Source organism: Eubalaena glacialis, chromosome 9, assembly GCF_028564815.1.
Source record: "Eubalaena glacialis isolate mEubGla1 chromosome 9, mEubGla1.1.hap2.+ XY, whole genome shotgun sequence".
Taxonomy (NCBI): Eukaryota; Metazoa; Chordata; class Mammalia; order Artiodactyla; family Balaenidae; genus Eubalaena; species Eubalaena glacialis.
In genome coordinates this window covers 22,884,183-22,908,783 of record NC_083724.1, presented here as the reverse complement: position 1 = coordinate 22,908,783, position 24,601 = coordinate 22,884,183, and the positions used below count along the sequence as shown (strand labels likewise).

Genomic DNA, 24,601 nt, shown 5'->3' with positions numbered 1-24,601 from the left:
GCCTTCTTCTAAAAATGTCCAAGGCAGCAAGGTTACTCACTATGGCTTGGTACCCAGGGTTTAAGAAGTTATGTTTTCCAACAAGGATTTTACTTTTATAAGTGTTCCTCAAGGTAGCCAAATAATAATGCCAAAGTTTGATTTAGTAAAGGCATTTCTTTGAGGAATGGAAACAATTCAGTTCAAGTATATAGCTCTCAATGGTCTCACTTAATCCTAGGGTAAAATGTAGAGTACTTAAAGGTGAATATACTTTAAGCAATCCTCCATAAATATTATTTCTCTAATTCAAGATTTTGATAAGTATTGAGCACGAGTGAGTCACAACTGTACTCTCCCTGGGAATCCAAATATTCTAGATTCTGATATTCTGCCTTACTATTATGCTTTTATAGTTAGCTTAGTTGTTGGTAGGACTGACAATCTTCTATGGCAGCTGAAAATTATAATGAAGACAGGTGACTAAACAGAAGCATGTGACACTACACCATTATACTAGCTACAGATACTGTAAACTAGGGCTATAGTTGTCTGGGAATGGAGACAAGACAACTTCATCCAGCATCAACACTCAAATGCTTTAATTGGAGAAGAAAGGAAAAGCATCATGTTGGGCTTTCTAAAGGTAGCTGTAACTTAGTTACAATACCTGGCCAGATAATACTAATATAATACTTGGCCAAGTATTACAACTCCCAGTGATGTAGAGGGAGTACAGTTGTAACTTGCTGCTGCCCAGTACTTATCCAAACCTTGGATTAGAGAAATAATATTTGTCTGAGTCACAGATAAGAGAAAATGTCTGGGTCATAGATCAGAGAAAAATTATTTTCACTTTGTATATAATGGGTTCTAGAAACTTTAAATCATAAAACATAATCCTAAAAATATACCATTACTAAACAAGTCTAAACAACCAGCAATAAGGGGCCTAAAACAGTAATGCAGTAAGACAGATACTTTAAGGATTTTAATAGTTTAGAAAAAATTTCCAAAATCTTTAAAATTTTCAATACATTCAAAATAGTTTGATTTTTAATACTCAAGTAATTCATATCCTAACTTACATGCACAACTAAAAAAGAAATTGCAGAAGATCTTGCTATATAGCTATATTGCATCTAGCAAAGATTCGAAGCCACAGATATTCAATGAGGACCTAAAATGTGCATGTCAAAGTGTCATCTTACATTAAAAAGCAGTGCATAATAAAAAGAAATGAAATTGAGTTATTTGTAGTGAGGTAGATGGACCTAGAGACTGTCATACAGAGTGAAGTAAGTCAGAAAGAGAAAAACAAATACCGTATGCTAACACATATATATGGAATCTAAAAAAAGAAAATGGTTCTGATGAACCTAGGGGCAGGACAGGAATAAAGACGCAGATGTAGAGAATGGACTTGAGGACACGGGAAGGGGGAAGGGTAAGCTGGGACGAAGTGAGAGAGTGGCATGGACATATATATACTACCAAACGTAAAATAGATAGCTAGTGGGAAGCAGCCACATAGCACAGGGAGATCGCTCGGTGCTTTGTGACCACCTAGAAGGGTGGGATAGGGAGGGTGGGAGGGAGACGCAAGAGGGAGGAGATATGGGGATATATGTATATGTATAGCTGATTCACTTTGTTATACAGCAGAAACTAACACACCATTGTAAAGCAATTATACTCCAATAAAGATGTTTTAAAAAATGCAGTGCATAATAATGATTACACAGTCAAATCCCTTAAGGCCATTAGGAGTCTGTAATTCAGGCCTAGAATACAGAATCCTACACCTATTTTTCTAGGTGATGATTGTTGTTACAGAAAATTTCTTTTAATGAATATAAGTAGAATAAAATATATATTCCATTATAATTATGTCAATATATATATAATGTTTAATGCAGAAGGAAAAAAAACTACATAATTTCTTACAAAGCGCATCTTTTTCAGAAAAGTAAACGTTATTTCAGACAAAATATTTCAATAGGAAGAAAAGGGGAAATAAAAAATTTTCACACCAACCCAATGCTGTGTCCAAGCTACATGTTAAAAGGACATCTCTAATTGTTACCAAAAGGTGTAAGAGGGCAGCATACTTGAATGTCATTTCTCTTTCAACATTTTTACCTAGGTAAGCAAAAACATAATTTAAAGACAGAATATACATTAGAACTTTAGAATATATATCAGAATGCTTAACAATAATAGATAACATTTATTATTGAGTGCTTACTATGTGCCAAGCTGTATATAATCTGTTTATTTCATTGAATCTATAACAATAACCCTATCAGACAAGTTTACTATGATCTTGATTTTATGGATGAGAAAACAGTCTTAACGAGGTTAGGTAACTGCCCAAGGTCAATTTGTGAATAAATGATGGAGCTGGCATTCCAACCCCTACAGCTAACCTTAGAGTTCATACTTTGCTGCTTCCAAAGAATGTTCAATTATTTCTACTCTTGGTGGGAAGAAGGACAATGATTCCCAGTTATGAAACAAGAAGAAAATTAAACTCATAACTTGCCAACTGGTTTAGATAAAGGTGGAGGATCATAACGTAAAGCAATACCTTGAAATGGAGGTAGACACCTGGGAATATTTGTCCAAAGATATGACTCAAACAAAAGAGGTACTTATAGGGACAAGACAATTATCTAATTAATACGTTCCATGTAGTTCCAGAGCTTATTGAAGATGATAGATCGGATTTTACTGCATGCAAAAGTGGGGCCAAGAAGACCGGATTCCAGGCCTAATTTAACCAGAGAAGCTCTACTTCTCTCTGTTTTATATAGTGGGATGCCATGTAATATTTATTGAACAAAGAGTTCTGCTAAAAAGTATATGTATAGCTGATTCACTTTGTTATAAAGCAGAAACTAACACACCATTGTAAAGCAATTATACTCCAATAAAGATGTTAAAAAAAAAGTATGAAAACTATTGATTTAAGCAATGAAGATCAAAGCAAATAATCAGTGGTCACTGGGAATCAAGGAGCAACAGAAAAACCAGTTATGGGTAGTATCTCCCTGGAAGGACTTGTGTAAACAAGTCAATCATGACCAGGAAGGGAAAAGAAGAGAGCAGAGAAACCAAATTTGGTATCATTTTGTTCTGTCTTTAGGAGAACATTTCTTACAGTGCAGATCCGCAGCCAATGAATTCTTTCAGCTTTTGTATGTCTGAAAACATCTCTATTTCCCCTTGGTTTTTGTAATGTATTTTTGCCTAGTACAGAAAACTAGGTTGGTGGTTTTTTCTTTCAGGTATTTTAAAGATGTTATTTCACTGTCTTTTCACTTGCACTATTTCTGACAAGAAATTTGACGTCAACCTTGTCATTGTTTCTCTTTTGCAGCATATATTTTTTTCCTTCTGGCTGCTCCGACAATTTTCTCTTTATCACTGGTTTTGAGCAACTTGATTATAATATGCCTTGGTGTAGCTTTATTATGCTTCTTGTGCTTAGGGTTCATTGAGTTTCTTGGATCTGTGGGTTTGTAGCTTTCACTGAGTTTGGCAAGATTTCAGTCATTATTTCTTCAAATATTTTATCTGTTTACCCCCTTTTGCCTCTCCTTTGAGAACTCTAATGCTAGTGTGTAAGGCTATTTGAAGTTGTTTCACAGCCCGCTATGCTCTTTTCTTTCCTTCTTTTTTATTCTTTTATCCACCTGGGTTTTACTTTAGATAGTTTCTATTGCTATGCTTACAAGTTAGCTAGTCTTTTCTTCTGCAATATTTAATCTGCCATTAACTCCATCCAGTGTATTCTTCATCTCATGCATTGTAGTTTATTCTCTAAAACTACAATTTGCATCTCTTTTATGTCTCTAGCTTATTGAATGTATGGAATACAGTTATAATAAGTTTCAGTGTCCTCTCTGATAATACTAACATCTTTGTCAGCTCTGAGTTTGTTTTGATTGATTATTCTCCTTATGGGCTGTGTTTTCCTGTCTCTTGTTATGCTTGACAATCTTTGATCAGATGTCAAACATTGTGAATTTTACCTTGTTAGTGCTAAATATTTTTGTATTCATATAAATAGTCTTAAGCTTTGTTCTGGGATGCAGTTAAGTTCCTTGGAAATAGTTTGATAACTTTGAGTCTTGCTTTTATGGTTTTTTTAGGCAGGTCCAGAGCAGTGCTAAATCTAGGGATAATTATTCCCCACCACTGAGACAAGACTTCTCTAAGTACGGTGATCAATACTCCATGAATTATGAGTTTTTCTAGTCTGGCTGGTGGGAACAGACATTATTTCCTGCCCCGTGTGAATTCAGAGTACTATTCCCTCTAATCTTTTCAGATGGTTTGTTTCCCAACCTCTGGTAGTTTAGTTCCTCACATATACATTTATTTTTTTTTGAGATGGCTGTTCTTTTTTTTTTTTTCCATATTCTTTTCCATTATGGTTTATCACAGGATATTGAATATAGTTTCCTGTGCTATACATTAGGACCTTGTTGTTTATCCATTCTCTATATTATAGTTTGCATCTGCTAATCCCAAATTCCTAATCCATCCTTCCCCCACCCCACCCCCTTGGCAGCCACAAGTCTGTTCTCTATGTCTGTGAGTCTGTTTCTGTTCCATAGATAAGTTCATTTGTGTTATATTTTAGATTCCATATATAAGTGATATCATATGGTGTTTGTCTTTCTCTGGCTGACTTACTTTACTTAGTATGATAATCTCTAGGTCCATCCATGTTGCTGCAAACGGCGTTATTTCATTCTTTTTTATGGCTGAGTAGTATTCAATTGTATATATGTACCACATCTTCTTTATCCATTCATCTGTCAGTGGGCATTTAGGTTGTTTCTATGTTTTGGCTATTGTCCTCACATATACTCTTTGATCAGTACTCTGCTGAATACTTCAGGGAGACTTTCTGCAAATTTCTAGGACTCTCCTTGTGAAGCTCTCTGCTCTCTAACCTTCTATCCTTTTTTTAAAATTTATTTATTTTAATTTATTTATTTTTGGCTGCACTGGGTCTTCGTTGCTGTGCATGGGCTTTCTCTAGTTGTGGCAAGCGGGGGCTACTCTTCACTGCGGTCTGCAGGCTTCTCATCACAGTGGCTTCCCTTGTTGCAGAGCATGGGCTCTAGGTGCACAGGCTTCATTAGTTGTAGCACGCGGGCTCAGTAGTTGTGGCTCATGGGCACAGTAGTTGTGGCTTGCAGGCTCTAGAGCTCAGGCTCAGTAGTTGTGGCACACGGGCTTAGTTGCTCCGCGGCATGTGGGATCTTCCCAGACCAGGGGTCAAACCCATGTCCCCTGCATTGGATTCTTAACCACTGTGACACCAGGGAAGCCCCTAACCTTCTATCCTTTGAACTTTAGCTGCCTTGGTCTCCCTGGACTCTTAGCTCTGCTTCTTCAACTCAGATTGTCCACTGAGCTCTGCCTCTGGTACCTCTCCCTGTGCCATGGCCTGGCATTTCTTTCAAGGCAGTAAGCTAGGGCAATGGTAGGGCTCACCTCACTTGTTTCCCATCTCTCAGGAATCGTTGTGCTTCGTTGCCTGATGTCTAGGATCTTAAAAACTGGTTTCCTCTATTTTGTCTTTGTCTTTTTGTTTGTTTGTTGTTGTTATTTCTGGAAGGAGGGTAAATTCAATCCCTGTTACTCCATTTTGGCCAGAAGCAAAAGTCCAGGATTGACTTTAATCAATTTACTTTTTGACCTCCCCCCACCTTTTTGGGAGGGACCTAAGTGGTCCAGATGCTAACAATAATAGGGTTAATTTGGTTTCTGCAAGAGGAATCCGTCAAGTAATATATATGTCAACTAGGAGCTTTACTGAGAAGCAATGCCAGATGATACAGGTTTCCCCCACTATCTGAAAATAGAGAGTTCCTATGAAACCTTTTGTAAGCTGAAATGGAGTAAAGAAGCAAATACCTTTTTTCATAAAAATGAAAATCCTCTTTGATTTCTTTCAGTTAGTGAAAACAGATATTAATGTAGGTCTTCATAAAATCAAAGTGACATAAAGCAAACATGAAAAGCAGGCGACACTTGTATTTCTTACCTTTTTATCCTTGCTTAGCGGATATTCCAGCATTGGTCTATGGGTGCCATATGCTGAATTACAGTTATGCCTCCATCTATGACTAATTTCTGCACTTTCTAATAATCCATAAATTTATATCCTTTAAAATAATGTGACTTTTATTTGTACTCACCTTGGTGAATAGCATCACTTATTACTTTTTCTTGTTCTTTTAAGAGGAACCTTGTTTGGTCAAAAATAACAGTGTCAAATTTCCAGTTAGCAGCAGGAAGCGTACAGAGGCATACAAGTTTTTTTAAGATAGGAGAAGCTGCTGCTTCTAGGAGACAGTATGCTTGGCACTGGCTATCTGCAAAAATGAAAGCATTAAAGGCAGTGTTTTTATAAGGATGGTATGTTCTTTTTGACAAATCAATCATACATGCTACTTCATGGAAACCTGAACTCTATCCAAATTCTTTTCTGAGTTAAAAATCATGAGATTCTATAGAGGCTTATTTTAGGATATTTATTCTAAATAAACTAGTAAAAACAAAACAAAAAAACCCTCTGTAGAATTAATATAATTTTATGGCTATCTTGTTTATTAGAAAGGATTTATTCAGTGACTAATTTGGCAGGGCAAGTATAAGGAAGAGAATCACATAATTTTTTTCTTTTCCCTCCACTATTAGCTTACAACCTTAAGATGAACACATTTATAACAATGACAAAGTGTTTTTAGTTTTCACTAGAATATCAATATTTAAAGATCTGCATTGTCATCTAAAGGTCATAAATGAAATTTAGCCAAAAGAATGAAATGATATTCAAGAACTTGTGTCATATTTCCTTATCGATTTTAATAGTGAGCATGATGTTCTTAAGCAGGCTGTTCTTTAGGGGTCAATGTAAAGAATATTTTTCTTTACAGCAGAACAAATAATTTTAATTGGTATAGGAATCAATAATAACTTATTTACACCACCTTGATGGTGGGTAAGAGAACAGAGAGAGCAACCATCAACAGTTCATTTTTCCAGACTGGGAAGAAAAGTCTGAGTGAGGAGTTGCAGTTTGCTGTTCTCTGATGCATGTAGGGAAGCAGCAGTTTAAATGAAGGAAGAAATAACACTTAGTGGACTGGAATAGGGTGATGGGGAGGGAGGGGCAGAGGCAGTGAATAAGGCACTCCAGGTTTGGAAATAACCTGAAAGTAGGACTGGAATGAAGAAATATCTGAAACAAGTGAAGAAAATTACATGGAAAATAAGGTGTGTCCTAGATACCCAGGAAAGGGCTTTCAAATTTACTTAATTTGAATGCATTTAAAAAGCATAATGCATACCTGATGCTTGAATTTCAATGACATTATCTGCTCTCCTTTCCTGATTTGCTTTCTCTAGTGTTTTCTTAGTACAAACAATAGGATTTTCTTCTTGAAGAGTTAAAGAACGTTCTTCTTTGTCTTGAAGTTCTAATAAAAATATTAATTTGCATTGTTCAGGGAAACTTAATGTTGATTAAAATGCTCTCTTGTAATATGATCATAATTGTTAAAATTCTCTGAAATGCATCAGTATTAAATTGAGCAACTATTCAGGTCAATGGACTTATTGTGCTGGATAGGAAGCTGAATGGTAATAAAGGAAGGAACTTTGGCATCAGATCAGGGTTTCAATCCCAGTTCTGACACTAGCCTCAGTTTCCTCATATGTAAAATATTGATTAATATACCTACTTCGAATATTGTTATAAGGTGTTATAAACACCAAGGATGATTCCTGACACCTAAAAGCCACATACTGTTATACTTCATTTCTCTGTGACTGTCCACAGACCCTTCCTCTGTTACTAATTCTCTCCTATGCCCCAAACCCTACCTGTCTCCATCCTTTCTTAATAAGGTCATTTCTTACTACTTACCCATTAGCTCTCAGGCATTTTCTACAGGAAGCCTTATATAACTGTCCACTCTACTTCCAGGCCAGCAAAGTGCCTCTCCTTTTTGTTTCCTCAGCACTCGGCATAGTCTCCTGGCACTGACAATGTTGTATGGAAATTATCTGCATGTCTGGTCCACTCTATTACACTGTAAGCTTCTCAAGGTCAGCAACGTTATCATGTTTATCTCTGATATGTGATTTAGTGCCTGGTACACAATGTTCAATAACTGTAGTTTTCTTCCTTCGTTTGTAAGTATTGTAGAGGATTAAAAAATATATATATATATGTAATTTATTTATGATTAGAGTTATATTAACTAGATTGCAATGTTGTCCATTAATAATATGATTACAAGATAATTTTAGAAAAACATTGCCATCTTGAAACGTTTGAATATATGAGCTTTAAATACACAGTGAAAAAAAAAACAGAGTAAAATATCCTAAACTAGCTTTTTATTATTTTCAAGTATACTTTTTATTAACTATAAATAATTTAAATAGCTATGATTAAATACTACAAATTATTGGAGTTTTTGAGGGGGCCTAATAAGTTGTAGCATTCTTTCTCACCCCTGTATCAACTATAAAATAAGACAAGAAGTAAAATATATATCAAAATATTACCTCTGTTACTAATAAAAACTAAGTTGGAGAAAGGAGCTTAGTCTGAGAGTCAAAAGAGCTTGTTAATTAAACAACAGAATTAGAGTTACCTACCCTGCCCCAGACTATACTGGACTGGGCCAGGATTCTGCACTGTTGGGGAACTGCTTGGGAAAGATTCATGACATAGAGAAGCAGAGGAGAATGCCTGTTACTTGTGAGGCAGCTCATTCCTGCAAGCTTATGCCCAATTTATTCTTTTTCAAATTTACAATACAGATAATTAATTCCAGTTCCTCTGGGGAGAACACATTAAAGGGCAAAGAGGCCAGGAACATAATACTAATAGAGGAAACATCAGGAGTACAGAGCATTCCCACCTAACATCAGTATTCCTTTAATTGTTTAATTAATGGCTAACTTTTAAAATAAGAAAATATTCTTTTTATCTTTTTCTCCTTTCTTGTTGCTTTCTCTCATTTTCTGTTGCCAATATACCTTGTTACAAGACATCATCACAAGTATGACAATCAGAAAAGGATGTCAGGGCTAATTTTGGATTGGTTTCCTTTTTTTTTTTGTTTTCTGGCCTCAAATATGAATAGAATCTGAAAACATTCACAAACCTGAAAACAACAAATCTTTAAAAAATTCCTATTTATGCATCACATTCATAAGATAATTCTTTATATTTTGCTCATTCTTTCATGTAGAAATTATGCTCTGAATTATGGTACAAATTGGTTAGAAAGATCTGTTACATATAGAATTGTCACCTAGCAAGGTAAGTTATAATGTGGTCAAACAATTACATGAGAAGAAACTTTATGACTAATATATATAAACATAAAGGGTCACAAAATTCTGAGATCTTTAAATACTTTTCTGAATTTTTGTTGAATTTTTCATTGTGAAAATGCACTGATTGACAAAGTAATATAACTTTATATAGATCTATAAAAGGCTGTCATATCATGCTGCACACAAAGAACAAGCATTCTTTTCTGCTTTTCTATGTCATGACTTTTTCCCAAGCAGCTCCCCAACCATGGGGAATCCTGGCCCAGTCCAGCATAGTCTGGGTCTGGGTAGGTACTCTGCCCAATTCTGGTGTTTAGTTAGCAAGCTCATTGGACTCTCAAACTAATTTTTGGTATATATTTTACTTCTTGTCTTATTTTACAGTTTATTCAAGGGCAAGACCTTGTGTACATTAACAGTATCAATACATAGGACAGTAAGACCTAAGTATACTCTAACTCTCACAAATAAATATTTTTGTACTTATTTCATTTGGGTAATCTGTGTCAAACACATTCTAGAATACTAGAATTCTAGAATTTTTTTTTACCAGAAGTGAAATGATATGACGCATTATACTACTGATATGTTTATAAGTGATGAATGTAAAACAGTTACAACTCAAACAGAAACTCTTTGATAAAGTTAAAAAGAGTAATAGGCAATCAAACAGGCAAAAGGTTCTTAAGTACACATTAAAATACAAGTTAAAATATGGAGGTAGAACTGTGAGCTAAAAGAGAAAAAAGAATGGCAGCATGATCAGCAAAAGTTAGAAATGTTATGAATCTGTATGACCAAGTTGTAGAAAGTGAGTTTTTACAAATAGTAAACTTAAAAGTTTTTTCTTAAAAGTTCAAATGCACTTTTAAATTTTTTGGAAAATACATATCTACATCTATATCTGTATATCCCATATCTATCTCCGTATATAATGTGTCATGAATCAATGACATTTTCTTTGACTTCTTTGAAGAATAATGTGTTTTATCTGAAGAGCTTTATTTCTTTACCTTCTATAATAAATTATACATTTAGTCCTTGAAGCTATCATACCTACACCAAAATATTACTAAATTACTCACCATCTTTTCCATCACTGTCTGTGACTTCAGTCTTTGAGGTGCAAGTCTTATACTTATTTCGCAGCATAATAAAGTCATGCAAAAGGTCCAAATTATTCTCCTGTTTTTTACCATGTTTAAAAGATGCTTCTTCAATTTTGGAAGAGGAAGATGATTCAGTAGATGGTACTGTGCTGTCAAGTTCCAAGTAATCTTTATTTTCTTTAGTTCGGATTATTCTATAACCTAGTTCTAGGTCATTCTTTGGTTTTTCTTCTTTTCGTGGTCTTTCAACAGCAACATATTCATCAGAAAAATACGAGTCTGTTACTTCTTTTGCCAGAGGTGGAGTCTTTTGTGAAGGTGATAAATGATCATTTGTAGATATCTCAATAAGTTTAATAGGTGAGGAACAACTTTTATGCTCTAGCCATGCTGAAAACAGAAAATGAAAATATCCAATGACTTTCAGGCCTAAATGAATGTTCTACTAGGGTATTAAGATAACCTTTAGTTCTGGGTTCTTATTAATATAATTTGATCCTTACGAGTACTTTGTTTACTGCTTTTAAAATCAATTTTTGGTCTGAATAAAATATTTTTTTAAAGGATAAAAATTCAGCACCTCTTTTTCCTACTACTGGAGCTAAGGTTACTGAGCAAAGAAAGAATTCCAGACTATTGTCAATAGTCTAACAAGTCATAGCCTTGGAGCTATCATACCTGCAGTTATTCTAAGGGTCAAAAACTTACATACAAAGCAAGCCACAGACCAGAAGAAAATACTTGTAATACATATACTTTAAAAAAGACTGTATCCAAAATATATAAAGAACTCTTATAACTTAATATTTTGAAAGAAAGTCAATTAAAAATTTGACAAAATATTTGATCAATACTTCATATAAGATATGCACGTGCTGCAATATGGATGAATCTTGAAAACATGCTAAAGGAAAGCAGTCACGAAAGACCACATATTGTATGATTCCATTTCTATGGCACATACAGAAGAGACAAATCTATAAAGACAGAGAATGGGAGTGACTGCTAATGGGTACAAGATTCCTTTTGGGGGAGGATTAAAATCTCCTAAAATTGATTGTGGTGATGATTATACCTCTCTGTGAATATACTAACTTTGAATGGTAATTCAATGGTTTTTAGTGTATTCACAGAGAGGTATATACTTTTAGTGGGTGAATTATACAGTATGTGAATTACATGTCCATAAAGCTATTATTTTTTAAAAGAAGGTATAAATAGAGCCAATGAGCTTGTAAAAAGATGGTCATCGTCATTAATTATCAGGAAAATACAAATTAAAACCACAATGAGATACCACAACATACCCATCAGAAGGGCTAAAATTTAAGATTTTCAATGCCAAGAGTTGGCAAGGATATAGAGTAACTGAAACCCTCACACATTGCTGGTGTAAATGTAAAACAGAGCAACCACTTCGGAAAAAAGTAGTTTCTTAAAGAGTTAAACAAACACCTACCATAAAACCTAACAGTTATACTCCTAGATATTCACTGAAGAGAAATGACAACAAATGTCCACAAAAAGACTTCTACAAGAATATTCATAGCAGTTTTACTCATAACAGTAAAAAACTAGAGAAAAAATCCAGGAGAGTTGATAAACAAACCTTGGTACATCCATATAATGAAAAATTCCTCAGTAATAAAAAAGAAATGAACTAGAGATACACACAATATCATGAGTGAATCTCAAAAATGTTATTCGGAGTAGAAGTCAGACACAAAAGAGTTCATACTGTATGATTCCATAAATGAAATTCCAGAACAAGGGAAACTAATATATAGTGACAGAAAGTAGACCAGTGGTTACTTGAAGTCAGGGGTGAAGGCTGGTAGGGGAGAAGGGTGGGATAGAAGGAGAATCACTATAGAATGCAATGGAGCACAAGGGAACTTCCTGGTGATAGAAATATTTTATATCTTAATGGTGGTGATAGTTTCATGGTATAAAAACACATATGTCAAAATTCATTAAACTGTACAGTTAGAACAAGTGCATTTTATTATATGTAAATTATACCTCAAAGTTTATTTGAAAAAAACATAAGTGCCTTATAGGCCAGCTAAATAATGTAAATGAGTGAAGTATAGGGCCAGTGCTTAAATCATAATCTTTGGGAAGATAGATTTTGTTTTTTTCTTCCAAAATGTGGTCTATAAATTTTTTTGCTTTTGCTTTTATTAGAGATACTGGTATCGGAAACATTTTACTTTTCTCTTAACTATTATAAATATAAGACAAAAGTGCAAGAGTAATGCTAAATACCAACCAACACCTGGCCTCAATTTGTGAGTGCTGGGAACTACGGTGAACTGGAGGGTGCATGGTCTGTCTAAATGGTGAGCTACTACCAGCCCTAACCAGTTGTTGCCATGTGAGAATCTGAGTCTGATTTTTGGAATTTTAAAGACAATTTCAAAATACAGATCACTTTCGTACAACCCTCCAAATTTTAAATGCTGGTAACTAATTAAAATACCATATGGGTCAACAGTACGTGGGCTGAACAGGATCTGAGTGCTACCAATTGGCAACCTCTGAGATATTTTCTAGAGATATTCTGGAGTGTTTAGTAGGTAAATAGGAACTGTTTACAATTTCACTTTTCTGATTATTTTCCTCTACTACTCTCTTTAACCACCCCTATCCTGACAACGTGGCCATGGGCTCCTGATAAAGTTATTGCTTTTTAAACTTCAGAATGAAACTTCGGGATTCATAATTCTACTAGATAACAAGATGAGTTATATGTTTCATTGTAACCTCAATATAGTTACATATCATAATAAAGATTATACATAGTTTTATAGATTTAATACATTATTATGGATATTGGAAGACCCCATAAAATCATCTTCTCTCTTTTCTTTGTCTCACAATCTGACCTCATCTCTTTAAAAATTCTTCTTCTACCATGGGTAACCATCTGGGTCTTAGGATAGACTGGTGTGCATTTGCTTGACCTAGTCTGTTTATCTACCCTCTTTTCTACCACATCCAAAGCCCTCTGTCTTCTGTCTTTGAAACATCCCTTGATAACAATTCTCACCCCAATTCCTATCTCCTTAGAGCAGTCTTCCAACGTACACAATAATGTCTAAAATTCACTTTTTTAAAAAAAAATTGTTTATCTATTTATTTATTTTTGGCTGTGTTGGGTCTTTGTTGCTGTGCGCGGGCTTTCTCTAGTTGCGGCGAGTGGGGGCTACTCTTCGTTGTGGTGCGCGAGCTTCTCATTGCGGTGGCTTCTCTCGTTGTGTAGCACGGGCGCTAGGCACGTGGGCTTCAGTAGTTGTGGCATGTGGGCTCAGTAGTTGTGGTGCACGGGCTTAGATGTTCTGCGGCATGTGGGATCTTCCCAGACCAGGGCTCGAACCTGTGTCCCCTGCATTGGTAGGGGGATTCTTAACCACTGCACCACCAGGAAAGTCCCTAAAATTCACTTTTAAATATATTTATTTACTCTGTAATAAACGAAAAGTAAACTTCCCCAGCTCCTTTAAAAGCTAAATTTATTAACTATTGCACAAACTGATTTTAAAACAATACGTATTTAAAACAATACATATTTCAAAAAGGTATAATTGAGTCTAAGTATGTTCCATTTACTATAATGGCATACATAGCAACCCAAATAACTCAAAAGAGGAGGGGGAGTGGCCAAGATGGTGGAGCAGGAACACCCTGAGCTCACCTCCTCCCATGGGGAGGTGTACCAAAATTAGTACAACTATTTGCAGGGCAACTATTGATGAGAAAGACCTGAAGACCAGAAGAAAAAGATCTTCTACAACTAAAGATATAAAGAAGAAACAACAATGAGACAGAGAGGAGGGGTGGAGACAGAGTATAGTTGACACCCATACCCCCCGACCGGGTGGGTGACCCACAAATGGGAGGATAATTACAGAGGTTAATTGCAGAGTTTCTCTCCAAAGAGTAAGGGGTCCGAGCCCCACATAGGCTTCCACGGCTGGGGTCATGCACCAGGAGGACGAGCCCCCAGAACATTTGACTTTGAAGACCACAGGGGCTTACTTTTGGGAGAGCAGGAGAGCTGTAGGAAACAGAGTCTCCACTCTCAAAGGAGGCACACAAAATCTCACTCACCCTGAGACCCAGGGCAGAAGCAGTACTTTGAAAGGAGCCTGGATCAGACCCACCAGCTGATCTTGGAGAGATTTCCAAAAAGGCCGGCGGCAATTGGAGCTCACTCCGGGGACATAGAAATTGGCAGTAGCCACTTTTTGGGAGCTCATTCTGCCATGAGGATTCTGGTGATGGCAAGTGCCATTTTGGAATCCTCCCTCTAGCTTATTAGCGCTGGGACTGGCCCCACCCATCAGCCTGTCGACTAGTACTGGGACGCCTCAGGTCAACCAGCTAGCTGCGTGGGGACACAGCCCCACCCACCAGCAGGCACCCCTGAACCCCTAGCCACCCTGGGACCTGGTCCTGACCACCAGAAGGCCCAGGACCCATTCCTGCCCACCAGTGGCTGGACAACAGCCCCAGAATCTCCTAGGCCTCAGCCCTGCCCACCAGCAGGCCAATACCAGCTATGACACCCCAGGACCCTGCAGCCAGAGACCCCAGCACCTGTCTCCACCCACCAGTGGGTGGGCACTAGCACTGCATCCCCTGAGCCCCACTGCCTCCCCCCAGTAGGCTAATGTCAGCTCTGGGACACCTTGGCCCCTCAGGGTCTGACCCCACCCACCAGCTGGCCGACACCAGCTTCAGGACACCCCAGGCCCCACAGCTAGCCGGGTCAAAAGCCAACCCCGCCTACCAGCAGGCTGACACTAGATCTGTGACCCGCAGGTCTATAACGAGCCATCCTGGGACCTGGCTTTGCCCATGAGTGGGCCAACAGTAACCCCAGGGGCCCCCAGAGCTCCAGCCACCTTGTGACCCAGCCCCGCCCACTAGTGGCCCGCAGCCTCCACACAAGGGCAGGGCTTGGCAACCAACTGAACAAGGGGCCAGCCATGCCTATCAGACCACTCACATTAGTCAGTCTGCCTCAACAGAAGTGCCTAGACAGCCCACATAAGAGGCACCCCTAGTGCATATAGCTCTGGTGGCCAGTGGGGAGTGTGCTGCTGGGACGCATACGACATCTCCTACAAAAGACCACTTCTACAAGACTGGGAAACATACCCAACCTACCACGCACATAGAAATAAAAACTGTGAATCAGGCAAAATGAGGGGACAGAGGACTATGCTCCAAATGAAGGAACAAGATAAAACCCCAGAAGAAGAACTAAGTGAAGTGAAGATAAGCAATCTACCCAATAAGGAGTTCAAGGTAATAATCATAAATATGCTCAAAGAACTTGGGAGAACATAAAGTTCCCAGAAGAAGAAAAAACATTAACTCAAAAGACATTTTTGTCTTCTTAAATTATACAAGTAAAAAACCCTTAATGAGTAAACTTTTTGGTAACAAAGGAAGATTTTCTATTGTTGAAGAGAGATTACTAGATATTATTGAACACTTAAAGCTCAGCTGTCAGGTTGAAAAATAACAGTGCTGGTTTGTATCTAGGCTGATGTAAACAGAAAATGGGTTAGAAATTAATCATTTATAAAAGAAAACAAAGACACTAATTGAAAATGGCTAGACATTTAAAGCTGAGACCATAGAATTTTAGGACAGAAAGAGATTTAATGATTAGCTAGTCAAACTTCCTCATTTTTTCAAGGAAGAAAATGAGGCTTAGTGAAGGTCAAAGTTATAAATTCTGGTGGAGCCAGAGCTATATTGAATGTTGGAATTTAGTTTTATTTTCCCAATAACCTAGTGGAAAGCCAGTATCTAACATCTCATTCTGAAAATGTTTACACAAGTGATATTTACTATTACATACTTACATTTTAATTGAAGCACATTGGTAGGCAAAAATGTCTCCAGTTTACTATCATCAGAAGATAGATTATTACGATACAGATATGTACTTAGATGTTCCAAAGTTTCTGTCATTATCAGATTTAGTCCTGCTTGTTTCCACCACTCTGCGTTTTCAGGATTAACCACAAGGCTTTCTTCTTCAATAGAAAATATCTTTTTAAAATCTGCAACTGAATATAGACTGTTGGGCTCTTCAGTTCTTGGCACTTAAAAAACCACAACAAACCAAAAAACGAATAGTGAGAAACAGTCCACAGGGCAAAAAAGATTAAAAAACGCAATAAACAGAACCACACTGGAAATTTCTTACAAAATAGATTTTTACAAATTAGAAAAAAAGTAAAATAAAGTTATGTCTAGTATTTCATCTTCAAGATGCTAATATTTGTAAAAGTCCAAAATATTATAGCAATAGAAGTCACATAAAGGTTTATTTCAACTTACGGAAATATCATGAAGTTAAAATTATTCTACTATTTAGTAGGAGATGGAACTATTATTTTGTTTGACCATTTTAGTAATTACTAAATTAATACATTCGACAATATTTTGAAGAGTTAACGTAAGATTTATTAAATCAGAAATTCCAATTCATTATAATGAGCCTAAACAAGATGATATATTTTATCAGATTTTTATGATGACTATCATTTTAAATATTGTGACACAGAACTTTCCGCTTCATTACTTTTTAGCCTAAGTAGGGACACAGAATATTGTATGGAGGAACTGAAGTAGCACAACTACTTAATATTATTAACTGCATTACAAGCCTCAACCCAAAATTAGAATTATAAATTTTGAAATCCTAATTTTGGAATGGTGCTTTTTATAATGACAGTGTTTTCAATAATAATAATAATAATACTGACAATACATTTCTACTGATTGTACCTTTTATCTATACTTTCTATTTAGCATTCAAAATCAATTAATCTTTACCTCTAAACAAAAATGGATTCAAAGAGCTTCTGCAGCTTTCTGATTGCCACACCATACAGTATTTGTTAGCTGATTCTTCAGCAATAAGCAAAGTACTGAAAAAGAAGAGTTAAAGTTTAATTTATTAATTATATTGTCTTTTTGCATAATAAAATTTCAAGAAAAGTATTTTTCTAAGTATTTTCTACACTCAAAACATGTCAAAAATGAACTCTATTTTAGGGCTTCCCTAGTGGCTCAGTGGTTAAGAATCCGCCTGCCAAAGCAGGGGACACGGGTTCCAGCCCTGGTCCGAGAAGATCCCACATGCCGCGGAGCAACTAAGCCCATGTACCACAACTACTGAGCCCGTGCGCCACAACTACTGAAGCCTGCGCGCCTAGAGGCTGTGCTCCGCAACACGAGAACCACCGCAATGCGAAGCCCGCGCACCGCAACGAAGAGTAGCCCCCACTCATCGCAACTAGAGAAAGCCTGCGTGCAGCAACAAAGACCCAACGCAGCCAAAAATAAAATAAATAAATTTATTTTTAAAAAATGAACTCTATTTTATAAATGTGTAAACTGAAGTAGAGAGTTCCATAGACCAAATTTCAAATGCTTACTTCCTCCTACCCTAGGAAGGTTTGTCAGTTTGTCAGCTCCCTAACTGCTCCTGCTTTCCTATAACTTACTTCTACTTCCTTCCATTTCCTTCAGTGGAACCTGGAGCCAGAGGGGACTGACTTGGGAGGGTTTTAGCATTTCCTTCCATAAACCCTGCTAGCACCAACACTATAAGCCACCCAAAATAAAAATGCGATTTACACAAAATTACCTTGCTTACCGTACAAAATGGTAGCTTCAACACAAATTTTTATAAAACTGCTGTCCCCACCAAGTCCATTCTAAACAGAATTTCTGGAGCTACTACTGGCTGAGGATCAGAACTATGAACAAGTTCTGTCTGCTCTACCTTCTCAGGAAGTGACAGGTCCTAAAGTTTAGTTCAAGTCCTTCAGTCTTGTGTGTGAGTGAGCGATGTGTGTCTGTTTGTGTGTTTTGGGTGCTGAGGAGAGAAGGAAGTATGTATGACAAGCAGTGTAAATCAGTAAATACAGCTTATTAGTAGGTATGAAGTTATTAGCCTTGGTAGGGAAGAGACCATTAATTCACAAACCCTTTAATCTATGCCCCAAACCTCCCACTCCCTCCTAAGTGAGAATTGATTGTATTTTGTTTCTCTGTTCGTATGGAGCATATATGAGCATGCTAATTGTAGGTATTGCTAGTTAAATTGACAGTTCTGAGTAGTAGCAGACAACTAGGTCTTACGTCTAAACCATCCAATTTACCCACATAATCAAAAAATCTGGAATGTGGTGGCAATATTTGAGAATCTAGACAATTCTTCAACCTTACCAAGGTCTCTTTGACAACTAGACACCTCATATTGTAGGCGATTATTTTAAAGTGAAAGGAAGAGAAAATGTTTAGGCAAGCCATGCTCAGCAGAAAACAATAATACAGACAAATATTCTCATTCCTTTTTTTTTTTTTTTTTGGCTGTACTGCGCAGCATGCAGCTATCTTAGCTCCCCAACCAGGGATTGAACCCGTGCCCCCTGCAGTGGAAGCGTGGAGTCTTACCCACTGGACCGCCAGAGAAGTCCCTATTCTCATTCTTAATGGAGCTTTCTGAAGATATGTCTGAATTTGATATCTTCTTTGGTCATGTATAAAAATATATTCACGATTCAGTAATCAGTGTGGAAATAAAGATGCAACGCCATACAGACTTTTCTTTTTAGCACCATAAAATCTAGCATAGAGTTTTATATGTAGCAGGAACTCAGAATATTTGTTAACTGGGCCTACCTCCAGCCAAAATGTTGTGTTCTGAAATAAAAGTAATTAGGGCCATAAAAGCAAGTTAAGAGTATAATAACATTACATATTATTTTTCCTTTCTGTTTTTTTTTAAACACTTTTTCTCTTTGTTTTTAGTTTCACAGTTGAGGTGTAAATCTATTTTTTAAATAGGGATTTTTAAGTTTTTATAGTCATGAACCAATGGAAACAATTTACGTTTCGCCAGTGATGAGAAAATTCCTTTGTTTCAAATGGCCCTGGAACCTTCGGCTAATTTATTTATTTATTTATTTATTTTTTAGGTTCACTAAATTTATTTTAAAAATCGTAAAACGTTTCTTACAAAAGAGCATTACATTCTGCACACTGCTCTGACTAGATGCCAGGGACATATGGACTATTGTTACTTTTCCTCCCTGTCCCACCCCCCAAATGTTACAGTGACCACAAAGCAAAGTGTTCACAATAATTACATGGGGGGATTTTTTTTTAAACTACCACCAATGAACAAAAATTAAAATTCACTCACTCTGCTGCTGTTTCAAAATTTCAGTGTTTCTGCACACCCCCCCACCCCCCACCCGTTTGTAAGGAACTGAAACATTACATCTGGTGACAGCAAAGATTTCACTACACCTCAAATGCAGAACACCTATGAAGCAGAGGAATGTTGGCTTTTTAAACAGAAGCAGATAAAAAAAAAGACACAGGACTCCTTCAGTTCTTCACTAGTCTTAGAAAAACTTTCCAGAATACTGCTTCACATTGTTCTGCAGCAAATACTGTGCATTCTGTATCTGGTCCCGTGTTCCTGTAATGGTAATGATCTGATCTTCGGACCCTTCTAAAGGCTCATCAATTTTGATCAAAGCTCCTGACTCATGACGGTTTTGTTTAATCCGCTGACTACCTTTGCCAATAATAGATCCAGCCAGATCTTTGGGACTAGTTACCTGTGTAGTAATAATAGGTCCACCAAGATCACCCTATGAACCATGACCCCCTGCATAGGAATAATCATATCCAGAGCCACCCTGTGGTTCATAAGCCATCTGCCACTCTGATGGGCTCCATGTATCTATTGCAGAGTCCCAGGTTTCATCAGCACTGAAACCAACCATGCCATCATAACGGTCTCCAGGTCTTCCTCTTCTGTCATAGGCCATTAGATCTCCTCCTCTAGGTGGTGGTGGCGGAGGAAGAAGAAGATGCCGAGCTCTGCCACCACCCCGGCCCCCTCATCCAGGAGGAGGTGGAGGAGGTCCTCGACGAGGGCTCATATCATCATAATCTCTTCTGGATGGAGGCATGGGACGCCCACCCCGACCAGGAGGCATTCTGTCAAAACAACCTCTTCCCCACATGGGAAATCCCACAGGACGTCCACGGCGGTCATCAAACATCATTGTAAAACCACCATAATCATAGGTTTCATCATAAAAATTGGGATCATAAGGCTGAGCACGTCCTTTGATGGGAGACTCTGATATAAGATCAAGGATGATCTTTATGCACTCTACAACCCTATCAGGTTTTCCTCCAATAAGAATGACTCTGTCAGTGGAACGAGGACAACATTCCTGGAAAAGTTTGATTGTTGTCTGGGTGTTCTCTCGAAGTTCTTTGATTTTAGCACCTTTGACCCCAATAATTCCTCCAGCCAGACTCTGATGGATCAACAGTCTCAATTCGCAGTCAAAGTCGCTTCCTTTATAGTGTTGGTAATTTAAGCATTCCACAGCATCAGATTCGAGAGAGAGCTGGCTGGTTGCAGTGGGTGATGGCAACTGCAGGCCCTCTTCCAAGGTAGGGATGATTTTCTTCAGAATTTCTCCAATTGTTTCAATATCAGCACTGATACTCAATGTGCGCTCGGGGCCACTGCTGTCTGGGACTGAAACACTGGCATTGTAGTCTGTACGGAGAGCCTTAATATTCTTGCCTCCTTTTCCAATCACTTCCCCAGGATTCTTGCTCTGAAGCAGAATGCGTAATTCAACCATCTCATCAGTGTTTCTAGATCTTTTAAAAGCTTGTTCAGCTTCCATATCTTCAGCAGGGCGTTTACCAAATTCGCCATTGGTTCCGGTGTTGGGAAAGGTTTCCTCTGGCTGCTCAGTTTCCATTTTCTTGTATTAAAGGGACACACCAATCAGTTATTAAATACATACTTGCAGGGCAGAACTGAAGTGTTCTGGGCAGGACCAACTGACACCCTAGTGCTACAGTAGCCAGGCAAGGCTACCGTCCCTATGCCGCCACGCTGCCTCTGCCGGTCACAGCTAGACAAGAGAACGAGCGTAGGCTTTTAACGAGCGTAATGCTTTGAACGAGCGTTAAGTCTTTTTGTTCGTTTCTTTTTATGGCTGAGTAATATTCCATTGTATATATATATGCCACATCTTCTTTATCCATTCATCTGTCAATGGACACTTTAGGTTGCTTCCATGTTCTGGCTATTGTAAATAGAGCTGCAATGAACATTGTGGTACATGACTCTTTTTTTTTTTTTTAAACATCTTTATTGGAGTATGATTGCTTTACAATGATGTGTTAGTTTCTGCTTTATAACAAAGTGAATCAGTTATACATATACATATATCCCCGTATCTCTCCCTCCCTCCCTCCCTATCCCACCCCTCTAGGTGGTCACAAAGCACCCAGCTGATCTCCCTGTGCTATGTGGCTGCTTCCCACTAGCTATCTATTTTACGTTTGGTAGTGTATGTATGTCCATGCCACTCTCTCACTTTGTCGCAGCTTACCCTTCCCCTCCCCCTATCCTCAAGTCCATTCTCTAGTAGGTCTGTGTCTTTATTCCCGTCTTGCCCCTAGGTTCTTCATGACCATTTTTTTTTTTTTAGATTCCATATATATGTGTTAGCATATGGTATTTGTTTTTCTCTTTCTGACTTACTTCACTCTGTATGACAGACTCTAGGTCCATCCACCTCACTACAAATAACTCAATTTCGTTCCTTTTTATGGCTGAGTAATATTCCATTGTATATATGTGCCACATCTTCTTTATCCATTCATCTGTTGATGGGCACTTAGGTTGCTTCCATGTCCTGGCTATTGTAAATAGACATGACTCTTTTTGAATTATGGTTTTCTCAGGGTATATGCCCAGTAGTGGGATTGCTGGGTCATATGGTAGTTCTATTTTTAGTTTTTTAAGGAACCTCCATACTGTTCTCCATAGTGGCTGTATCAATTTATATTCCCACCAACAGTGCAAGAGGGTTCCCTTTTCTCGACACATGTACATATATACACTACCAAATGTAAAACCGATAGCTAGTGGGAAGCAGCCGCATAGCACAGGGAGATCAGCTCGGTGATTTGTGACCACCTAGAGGGATGGGATAAGGAGGGTGGGAGGGAGGAAGAAGCAAGAGGGAAGAGATGTGGGGATGTATGTATATGTATAGCTGATTCACTTTGTTATAAAGCAGAAACTAACACACCATTGTAAAGCAATTATACTTCAATAAAGATGTTAAAAAATAAAATAAAATAAAATAACATTGCTATTTAAAACACCAAAAAAAAGTCTTTTTGTTCTAACTTTGGCAAATCATCATACACAGATAAGACAAGTTTCATAAATTCTCATTAGATATTTGAATTATAACAATAAGTAGGTATATAACTTGTGTGATTAAAGAGTTTACTGCAGTTTAAGTAAATACTTTCAGTATCAGATTGGAATTCAAGATTATACTAATTTCAGCTAGTTTTTGTTTCTAACTGCCAATCTGCCTTAACAGATGGATTAGGGTATATGGAGTAAATAAAAGAGTAAAACAGCACACAAAAAAAGAAGTATAGGTCCTGCAAATAAACATCTTGCACCTTAACAAAGGGATTAAAAATATTTAAACCAATTTTAGGTAGTTTCTGTACTCATCCCATGCTATTTTTTTAGAGTTCATATCTGATATGGGCAGTTCTAGTTCATGGTAGAGTTCTGTATAGCACAAAGTTACCCCCCAAAGGAAATACCTCTTTGCCAGAAGATGAAGATAATTGGGGCCCTCAATGTCAGGCTCCTCCACCTTATGCTGTGACACCTTCCTGAGACCATTAATAGAAGCCTGAGCAGCTAGTGGTGAGATGCTCCAGTTGCTTCCAGTAATCCAAGAGCATTCTCCTCTGGCAGATCAGCCAGTCACAGCTAAGAACTCAAAACCCAGCACACAGTGTCCACTCTGGGAATGATTTATTAGAGACTTGGAGACGTTCCTGTAATTTTCCTTAAACTGTGTTATTTTAGGACATATTAAGTTCCAGGATTACAGTGGGGAAGAAGGGGGTTGTACTGGTTATGTTCTTAGTTGTGTAACTAGCATAAGAAGTAGGGGAATGAGGTGACTTTATTCCAGGATGGCAGACTAATCTAACATAAAAAACATTAAATTACAGGTATGCTGTATGGTATAAGATAGCAATCAAAGCTATCTCAGACTCAGAGGACAAAGATGCTAGGCTATTAAGCTATGCAATTTTGGCTCAAACTAGAATACAATGATCCAACCCTGCAGTATAAACTCTGAGAAGATTACAGACCATCCTGGGCTGTACTGAACAGATTTGTGGCTCAGTATTTGGTTCTACATATCTGGTTTCCCCAACACCAATACCACATTGACACAGGTAAAGAAGGTCAGTGGATGTCCTCTGTTAGAGAGGGGATGTGATCTCTGGTACTCCTAGGGAAGTAAGTTGATAGCCAAATCTATCGTTCAACCACTGAACACACTGCTCTGCTATCCTTGGCTCTTCCTGGTCAGAGAGGTATGACAAATCTTTTGGAAGACCCCAAAACAACCCTATGAGGTATGTACAATTATTATCCCAATATTACAGATAAGGAAACTGAGGCACAGGGCAATTAAGATCACAGAGCTAGTAAATGATACAGCCAGGCAATCTGGCTCTAGTTCAGGGCTCTTAACTACTTATTATGGGCTGAATTTGTCCCCCTCAAAATTCATATGTTGAAGCCCTAACTCTCTGTACCTTAGAATGACTGTATTTGGAGCTAGGGCCTTTAAAGAGGTAATTAAGTTAAAATGGGGTGATTAGGGTGGGCTCTAATCCAAATAACTGGTATCCTTTTAAGAAGAGGAGATTAGGACATAGACATGCATGGAGGAAAGACCACGTGAAGACAAAGGGAGAAGACAGCTATCTACAAGCCAAGGAGAGAGGCCTCAGAAAGAATCCAATCCTGCTGATATCTTGATCTTGGACTTCTAGCCTCTAGACTGTGAAGAAATAAATTTCTGTTGTTTAAGCCAGCCAGTCTATGGTATTTGTTATGGCAGCCCTAACAAACCAATATACCGCTACACTGTATTTCATGGTAGTGAGTGACAACAGAGGCAGTGTCATTGGTAAGCATCCACTGGCAA

At 37.7% G+C, this 24,601-nt stretch overlaps 2 protein-coding genes across 2 annotated transcripts in view; both read right to left on the bottom strand.

Annotated features, from left to right (window-relative positions):
* The window catches only part of SHOC1 (shortage in chiasmata 1), a 93,930-nt gene that overhangs the window by 36,019 nt on the left and 33,310 nt on the right, over positions 1 to 24,601 (bottom strand). The window contains exons 10-15 of the mRNA XM_061201036.1: positions 17,331 to 17,425; positions 16,352 to 16,594; positions 10,446 to 10,859; positions 7,356 to 7,475; positions 6,201 to 6,377; positions 2,017 to 2,121 (exon numbers count right to left, since the gene is read on the bottom strand). Of these exons, the coding sequence (XP_061057019.1) occupies positions 2,017 to 2,121; positions 6,201 to 6,377; positions 7,356 to 7,475; positions 10,446 to 10,859; positions 16,352 to 16,594; positions 17,331 to 17,425 (1,154 nt within the window). The remainder of the gene's footprint in view (positions 1 to 2,016; positions 2,122 to 6,200; positions 6,378 to 7,355; positions 7,476 to 10,445; positions 10,860 to 16,351; positions 16,595 to 17,330; positions 17,426 to 24,601) is intronic.
* On the bottom strand, positions 19,803 to 21,339 carry LOC133098271 (heterogeneous nuclear ribonucleoprotein K-like). The gene is given in 1 exon segment (XM_061201035.1): positions 19,803 to 21,339. A coding segment is annotated over 1 exon segment (1,392 nt). The 5' UTR covers positions 21,308 to 21,339; the 3' UTR covers positions 19,803 to 19,915.